The sequence below is a fragment of the Ceratosolen solmsi genome, unplaced genomic scaffold (genome assembly GCF_000503995.2).
Source record: "Ceratosolen solmsi marchali unplaced genomic scaffold, CerSol_1.0 scaffold31, whole genome shotgun sequence".
Taxonomy (NCBI): Eukaryota; Metazoa; Arthropoda; class Insecta; order Hymenoptera; family Agaonidae; genus Ceratosolen; species Ceratosolen solmsi.
Genome location: NW_011948432.1, coordinates 4375356 through 4384941, shown reverse-complemented (window position 1 = coordinate 4384941; position 9586 = coordinate 4375356). Strand labels below are relative to the sequence as shown.

Here is a 9586-nt window from a genome sequence, read left to right as displayed (position 1 = left end):
GGGGGGGGGGGTGGGGGGGGGGGGGGGTGTATGGTGGTCCTCCTTCAGCTTCCTTCACGGGGAAACGATATTTCAAAGTTCGATTTGCGAACGGACGCCAGGGCCATTTCTTCCCTTTTTTTCGCCTTACCATCGGCGGAGGGGGACGAGCGATGCTAATGCGACCGGTCGACGCGCGCATTGCAACCGACGTGCGAAATCTCAAAGAATTTTTGCGTCGACGTAGCCAAATGTTGAAAAAATACGAGTTTTGTTTATTAGGCTCGAGTAGGGGGAAAATGGGGGAGGAGGCGAAAAGCTTCTTTCGCCAAATTAACGACAACTCCCTTGAAAAATACAGTTCTATTATTTATTTTTGTAACTCGACGCGTCGACTGACGACGAAGAGGGGCGCGAGGGGAGATCGGCCGTTTCACCTTTCGATTCCCTTGGAAAGAAACTTTATATTAGAAATTTTTAATCCTTCTGGCTAGAGATTATACAAACTCGTATTTCGGCATGATGAATGTTTTCTGACCTGTGCTCCTTATTGGGATATTAGTCATTGAAAAAAAAAGCCCATACAAAGTCATTATAATTTATCCCCTCCAACGATAATATTGCTTGGCTGTCCTAATTTATTTCTAAAACTAAATGATTTTCCTAACAATTTTACATCTTGTAATTCAATGCCATTAAAGAGATTTTATAATATTATTTCTTTATTAAACAATTTTGTCGCATGTGCATGTTTATGAATAATAATAAAAGCTGGTCCAAATTAATTTTAGCTTATTGTCATATTTTTATGATCATTATTTAATTTCTTAGACCGCGCGACGCGAGCTTAACTTTATCTTCTATTACATCATTTATCAATAATAAGAATCTTCAGTTAAATACAAAATGGCTATGATAACAAATTATAAACGTCTGTATAATTTTTTTAAGAGATTGCATATAAATACCTTTAAAATGTACCATAAATCTACTTATGCTAATAACATATTACGATAATATGAATAAATATTTTTTGCTTATATGTAATAGCTATTTTTGTCGATAATTAGCTCATTCCTGCGATCTGGCAATATTTTTAATCAATCCATGTTTGGTATTTATCGTAGGACTATCTATCGTAGGACGTTTAACAGATATCCTTTGTATAATAATACATTAATAATAAAAAATAAAGTAATAAATATGTTACACATACGAACGAATCCTGCACTGGACGCTTAAAATTGAAATAAAGAACAGTTTATTCGTTATTGAATATATTATTACCTGACATTTATTCCTTTAAATTGTACCACATTTATACATCAAATAATCATAAATTTGTATTTTAATACAAAATAGAAGGTCTTTATTAGTATAGAATATTTTATTTAATATCGATGAGGCTTATTGAATGGAAAGGTTTTTCATACATTACCGATGAACTTTTGAATTAAAATCAAATGATAAAGACAAGAACAATTCTTATTAATGTATTATTTGCGTCAACAAATTTACTCTTAAATAAATTTTGAAAAAGGTGCTTACCAAACAAAATAATTTAATCAATTTAAAAATCAAACTCCAGTCACATAAATAAACCATACACCAATAAGCCATATACATATAATTCTTTGCAAAAACATTCTACATTTTAATCGATATTTATCAGTAATTTTTATTCCAGATAATTACTGAAATAAGGTCATTTATCCCATAAAAGAAGTTATCAATGAAAGATCTAACTACCCTATCGAGCTAATAGTATTTTTTTAATGACATTTTATACCCACAAGCGTATAAATACTCAAAGTGTATGGAAATTACAGTGTCAATTAACATTTGTAACAGTATTTGTTTAAAGACTGACTTATATTTGAATATGAACGGCGCAACAGCAATGAGGTCGAAGTATGAAGTTTGGTTTTTTTTTTTCCGTGAGATTTGTGATAGCACGAGCATTTGAATAATATTAATTCAAAGAATTTCTGCATCCACGAAACGTCAATTTTACATACGCGTAGATATAATTGCGTTTTATCTATACAGACTCGCAAATGTAGTTCGTAGTGAGCGACGATGATGTGTGCTCGCAATGATAAATAAATTTTTACGATTGTGCAGCAAGATCAAGCATATCGTGCAATCAATGATCAATGTTAACTAGCGCCGTATATAAGGTATTCAAACTTTTACATTTGCATATGTAATAATATTGTAGATATTTTTTTGTAGAGACGATGGAACGTCGGTGGTAAATTACTCGCCAATTCCCGTTACATAACAATAACAATACAGTAGTTTGTTATTGTTTCATTGAGTGCACCAGCGGTGTGCATAATAAATACGTATACGTGTAAGCTCGGAGAGGTTGAAACACTGCAAACATGTAGATAATACCTTAAAGGAGCTGGAGTTTTCAATCGAGTAATTTTATACCTAACGCTCATTGCTTATTAATTTTTTTGCAAACTATCGCAAAACAATGTGGAAATTGTCGGTAGTCTCGTCGCAGCCTCGGGTTCTTTCATTAAATACGGCTAAATTTTCATCTATGCATTCCAATTCGACAGCAAAGAAATTTTCCTTGAATAATGCACGACAATGCGTCACAGTCTACTTAAATATCATTATTACTGATTATGGAAGCGCGAGAGTGATGTCCAACGATCCATCTCACCTTGTTGAGAACGCAATTCCAACCTTACCACCTTGAGCACACCAGCTAAATAAATGTATTTACACTTCAATTAGGTTGAACGCGCCGTGACTGTTGAAGACAATACGCATGACACAACGAATCTCGAATAATTAAATATAGTTGCCAAATACGATGAATCGTGGAAAAGCCAATTAATCCTTCTGCTCCTGGATTCAATCGCTCGCCGCCACTTTCCCCTTCCCATCTTGCAAAAAACTAATCAACGAACGAGGCGTGAAAACGGCCGGCTTTAATCGCGCGAACCGACGCATCCTCGGCCTCGCGATTTCTTTTCACTCGTCAGGGCAGCGGCTCTTCCGCCATTAAATACGGCCCGACAAAAAGCCCTCGGGCTAGGGCTCCCGGTTGCGTATCCCTAATTAAAGCGCCTCGTCGGAGCTTCGTATGCGTGCTCACGCGATACCGAGGAACCCCGTACAGACAGACAGTGGCCCTGATCTTACACAATTATCAATCTCGGAGGCCAATAGTGTCCTCGAGGTGGCGCGAAGCCCTTTTCATTTGCCTCATAACGACGATTCATCCATCCGTTCGCAAGGGCGTCGTTGGCCCCTGCCAACTAAAACTTCTTATCAAAAATCTCCCGATAACCCCTCCCTCCCTCCAGCCCGCAAACGGTAATAATTAGGGCTTGAGGAAGCCGTAATAAGGTTCAGCGCACCAGACACGACGACGTAACGATCAATCGGGTAAAATGTGTGTACGCAACGCACGCTAATGCCAAGTGCCTTTTTCAACATTTGAAAATGTCGACTACGATGGAGCTTCAATTTTTCTAACTCAATCGGTCTTTACGACCATTATAGCGTTTCAATTGTCGCGTTGCGCAATCGGCTAACACATTTTATATTATTTCATAATAAGGGAGCTCGCAATTATTACGACTCGGACATTACATTATTACTTGGATAATCGCAGTAGTATATTATCCGAAGGACAAGTGCTTCTTTCAGTTTGTCAACTTGTAAATTGACGACATGAGGCCGATATAATATATTAATGATCGCTTGATACTTTCGATGTTTTATTCGTCCTATTAAATAGGCAGTAAATTGTTTTTCTCGGCTGTTTCGAATTCAGCTAGAAATTGGCTGGCTCTTCTCCGATAATCTCGCGTATTATAGTCAGCAAACAAATTCAATACTGCCGAGATTCTAATTATATTATAATGACACGATTATTATTAAAACTTCAATCGTTCCTATCGCTGACAAAAAAAAAAAAAAAAAAAAAAAAAAAAAAAAAAAAATCTTCAAAAATGAAAAATTTATTGTTTGACTTGATTAAGTATGTGTGGCTCTATTAACATCGGCTCTCCTCCAAGTTCAAAAATACTACAATACGTTATTTATGATCGTAATATTTTTAAAAGAACATACTTATCATCTAATTTTTATAAGATAATATTTTATAATAATTACGATGGCAAGAACAATGGTAGAAATAACAAAAACTAGTTCAACTAGCCGTTCGTCTATTTATATTAACAACGCGCGCGTAAACAACAGCTTCTTTACAATACAAATTCATTGTAAAAACAGATTATTATAATAATTCAATTTTAATAAATGGCCTTTAATTTTCTTTCTTCCGCCTTCCTTTCACACTCTCTTGCTCGCCACTTTATATCTGTCTCAATGTGTACGCGCGCGCACTCACGTACTCCCAGACAAAGTTTTACGTATTGTTATCATAGTGATTTTGATATTGGGAGATTTTCGTTAATATGTGCGTGTGTGTGTGCGCGCGCGTGCGCGTGCGCGTGTGTGAAATCTATATTTTCAATTTACATATGAATAATTGCTAATTTTTATTATCTCCATGATTTTGATGATGAAATATTACAAATAAATTATAGAAAATTCACTTCAACAGCATCAAGTTATTTTAAAGAATAATGTATTTATATTCAGAATCATAATTCACTCATCGTAATCTCCATGTTATTATGAAGTATGATTAAAATTATTTGAAATTAATGAATCTGTGCAAATTACCATTAAATATTATCAACTTCACAAAGCATCACGATTGCCAATTTAACAACCTCTTCGTTTTTTTTTCTTTTTATTTATTTATTTATTTATTTCTTTTAATTTTTTTATTTTTTTTCAATGCTATGATTATATAAATAAGGACAGTAAATTAATACGTAAACTCAAAAGTTTACTTCATGAAAAATCACTACTCTAAGCTTGATATATATTAACTAGCTTGAAGTACATAGTGAGGGATTTTAGGACAACTATTCATCAAGATTATTCGATTATTAATTTGTATTTTGATCGTTCATTAGCATTTTCTGTCGCTTGCTTTATTGCAATGTCTATGAGATTATCTGAATTAAATTTAGTTTTGTTTCATTAGTAATATTCAAGCATAGTTGAATATAAAAAACATTCACAAACGTTTACAATCTGTAAGCATTCTGCATTTATAAAGTCGAACTTAATCATGCAATAAGATAAATATATTTTGCACATTCCTTTGCGTTCAATTTTTAACCGATAAATATCAAATATTTATTTTTAGCATACATTACATTTATTTTTTATCTTAAATATAATGTAAAAGTCTTCAACGCATAACAATTTTATAAAAATATGTCATTATTATTAGTAATGTCGTGATAGCAGTAGCTTAGTATTAGTATTAGTAGTGGTAGTAGTGGTATTAGTGGTAGTAGTGGTAGTAGTGGTATTAGTGCTAGTAGCGGTAGTAGTTGTAATAGTAGTATTAGTAGTGGTAGTAGTGGTATTAGTGGTAGTAGTGGTAGTAGTTGTAATAGTAGTAATAGTAGTAGTAGTAGTAGTAATAGTTGTTGCTTATGGAATTATTTGTTTTATTGTATTATTAGTATATTGTTATAATTTTTTTTTTTTTGCTAATCACTATATGTATAAATCAAAATTAATTGAAAAACAAATTCTTTGGAATTAGCCAATGAATTACTTTATTTTTGCTTCATTTTCTCGCATACAAAATTTTGGTATCTATAAATCAATCTCCGCCACAGTTTTCACCAAAGATCGTAATACAAACAAAATTTTATCATCTAACATAAATATTTTTTTTCTTAGCCTTACTGCTTTACTAAATTACGATAAACGCTTTTTTTACGTAATTAAGAAGTTTTCCCAAAAATCGCGCCGAAAATTAAATGAAACTTATTAATTATTCAATTGAAACGTGTAATACGTTTAAATCACTGAGTGAAACAAAAAAAAAAACCTTGATTCATTCGCATTTATTATTATTATTATTATTATTATTATTATTATTATTATTAATTGCCGTTTAATTTAATTACAAATACAATAGCAAGTATTAAACATGAGATATGCAAGATTATTATCCCCATAAAAGATTGAATAACCTTTATTTCTTTCATACGCAATCTGCAAAGAAAAAAAAAAAAAAAAAAAAAGAAAAGGAAAAACAAAAAGAAAAAAGTAAGAACGCGTAAATCGCATAGCACGCTCGACTTAGTTAGCAATGACAATTAAACGAGACGAATTATCGATCAATGTCGCCTACGCGCTCGTCCAATAATATCCCAATAATAAGTCCCAATTTACTCTCCCATGAAAATGCACCCAATTTTATCGATTAGCTGGCGCGAATTCGGCTTCCGATGATATTTTGTCCCGTGTCTCCCAGGCTTCGCCTTACCAAACAAAACCGTCGTGGCAACAAATACTTGTAACGAAGAAAGCGAGGTCAAGGCGGTCCTTCGACGATAACCCATCTCTAAAAATACGATGAAAGGCAAATCCTCCCGGGCAAATGGCGCACGTAATCCCGAGGCGATTGTAGCACGACGCGCGCTTATTTATCGCATAATTTACTATGTCAATGTCGGCGGCAATCACTCGCGTTTACGCAGTGCAACATTCCCGGGTATGAGTCCATTCAAAAGTTATGCGCTGCATCATGAAAATGTCCGCGCCTGCAGTCCTTGATAATGCAAGGAATCGAGTGCGGTACGCCGTCGGGTGCTGTCGCCTGCCAATAATCGACCATCCCTGTCGATCCTCCGCGAACGCTATCCGTTTTGATAAACAAACTGCCCAATGGGAAATCAGCCTCATCCGCCTCGCACATTAAGCCAGTCGTCGATTGAAATTTCGCGCAACCGAATTGCATTGAATTGCGGTAAATGCCCTCATTAAGGCACAATTAAAAATAGCGTGAGCGGAGCCAGACACTTTTCCAAGAAAGATGGCACGTAGCTGGGGCCGAAAGCTGCCAGCGCCGATCATTTTCCCTGCGGCCCGTCTGCTGCTGGCCTAGCCGAGTGTCTCCTCTCTCGTTGGGTAATTCTTTTGGATTCCCTTTCCCTGTTCGTATACACGAGATGATGACGCGTCGGCTTAAGGGGCGGGAGGTTGGAGGGGGGGGGGGGGGGGGGGGGGGGGGGGGGGGGGGGGGGGGGGGGGGGGGGGGGGGGGGGGGGGGGGGGGGGGGAGGAGGAGGAGGAGAGGAGAAGCTGGAACGATATCTAATTCTATTAGGCCGAAATTAAATTTCACCGTAGGATTAAATTTGATTAGTCTTTAAAGCGACGATGCTACGCATTCTATATTGCATTCGTTAAAGGAATGAGCGGGCTGTGGGTGCGGGGGGGGGGAAGGGAGATGGGAGAGAGAGAGAGAGAGAGAGAGAGAGAGAGAGAGAGAGAGAGAGCGGGAGGGAGAGAGGGGGGAGGGAGAGAGGGGGGAGGGAGAGAGAGAGAGAGAGAGAGCGAGTGATATGAGGATGATGAAGATGGCGTTGGAGGGGAGGAGGAAGCGGGCGTTTTGCATGCATACGATATTCCTGGAACGGGTGCTTAAATTTAAAATAGCTACTTGGCTCGTCCGATTGCACGCCAAAGAGATGAATTTTTTCTTTAATTTTTCCAACTGCGCGCTTATTCTAAAAATGCGCGCATCGCCAACCTTTTATTTATCCGTTTAGTATTGATTTTATAAAGCTGGTGTAGGTAAACTTTGCATTGGATTTCTCGCGCCATTCGCAAGTCAACATAACCTGTTCGTTTACACCCCGCTTTGTACTTAATCGCCAATAGCTTTGATAAAACATTCTGTGCCATATTAAATCTTGCGAGACTTGCATACTGCTGTATGACGAATTTTTTCTCTCATATTAAAAATCATAAAGCGATACGTCGATAACTTACTCGTGGTAGCCATTTTCACATTGATAATTATAATCATAATATCAACAACAACATCATCGTGAACAGCAACAATCGTAATAAGAATAAGAATAAGAATAATGACGACGACGACGACGACGACGACGACCATACGATTTAGCAATCAGACTTTTACCGTTAATGGATAAAATAGATATGATATAGTGGGACTTTTTTGGGCAGCCGAGATTGAGCTCTCGTGCGTGTGCACTTACTTGTTCAGCGCACTGATCCTTTAGGCACAAGGAGCCACTCACGGCTCCTCGAGACAATGGTCGTGTAATATCCGGCGTAGCTCTACGCCTACGTGAGTCGCGCCGAATACACGACAATTCCCGGAAGCGCAACGGTGGACCGGTTCCAGCCTTCCGCGGAGTCGCGTGGAAATGTAGTAGTGGGTGAAAAATCGCGGTCCTCGTCGTGTGATCGGTTACCTTTGTGAGTCGGGGGAATGGGAATGGAAGTGGATCGCCAGCAGACGATCCTATTATCTCTCATCTCACGGCTCGTTCTTATCCAAAATTAATGATTACATAAGCCATTATGGCTGGATCGTAGGAGTTTTAGCGATCGGGTCAATACCATATCCTCGTATTATTCGGGTTTAATCAACATCCGGACGTAGCTCGCTTATTTACATTGTAATTCATCTAAGCGTATGCTTAGCCAGACCAATTACATTCCTTGCATTATTTAATTATTTAATTTATCGTTCGAATAAGGCAGCCACTATAGAGAAACGATTATTCCAGCATGAACACTGCATTTAGTACTATTCGTAAGTGAATAAAATTTTACCTCGTTTAAGCGGAGGCTGACAAGTAATGAAAATAATACGTTGTCGAGTAATAATAATAGTGGTAGGGTAAGTTGGCATTTAAGGTAGGAAGGTATTGAATATCGCCGGGATGCGAGAGCGTAATTCAGGAAGAAGAAAATCTCGGCGGAAGGACGACGGGAGGCTGGATTTTGCCAAGCCAGGGCAAAAGATAAACAATGAGAGGAGAAAAGAAGCAACGTCCCGCGAAGGCTAGAAGAAAGACAGAGAATGAGGGGAAGGGGATGGAGGGGGAAAGAGAAAGAGGAGAAGGAGGAGGAGAACGTGGACAGAAACTGCAGGCCTACGAGAATCTCTCCCTGCGCTCTCTCGTGGACCGTAGAAGACGAATATAATAAGAGAGAAAAGGAAGTTGAAGGAGAGGAGGAAAGATACATAGGCTCGGGACTGCAGTCGCGGCAGCGTGGCGCCCAAGCCGTAGGCAGGGCGCCGTCGCCGTCGGCGCGTTTTCTCTTCTCTCTCTCTCTCTCACACACACACACACACTCATACACACGCACAGAGAGAGAGAGAGAGAGAGAGAGAGAGCCGCTCTATCTATGTGTGTCCCTCGCTCGCCTTGGTGCTCCAGTCTCGACGATGCAATGCATGGGACGTAGTGAGCCAAAGAGAAGGAAAGGAGAGCATTGAAATTAGGATTATGCATGAACTACCTGTTATTCCGCGGGTGGAAGATCTCGTGAAGCAAAAACACAGAGGAGAAGAAGCTTCACTGTTTTCGAGCCTCAGCGCCACTCCCCGGACGGCGCGTTCACCTTTGCTGGCCCGCGACCGTGTATTATTAGCCCGCGTATTTTTAGCCATCTCTCTCTCTCTCTCTCTCTCGCTCTCTCGCTCTCTTACTCTC

General features: G+C 38.4%; 1 protein-coding gene across 1 annotated transcript in view; it reads left to right on the top strand.

Moving 5' to 3' along the window:
• The window catches only part of LOC105364411 (glutamic acid-rich protein-like), a 17699-nt gene extending 15004 nt beyond the window's left edge, over positions 1–2695 (top strand). Inside the window, exon 3 of the mRNA XM_011502324.1 lies at positions 2553–2695. Within this exon, the coding sequence (XP_011500626.1) occupies positions 2553–2695 (143 nt within the window). The remainder of the gene's footprint in view (positions 1–2552) is intronic.
• Positions 2696–9586: the final 6891 nt, after the last annotated feature.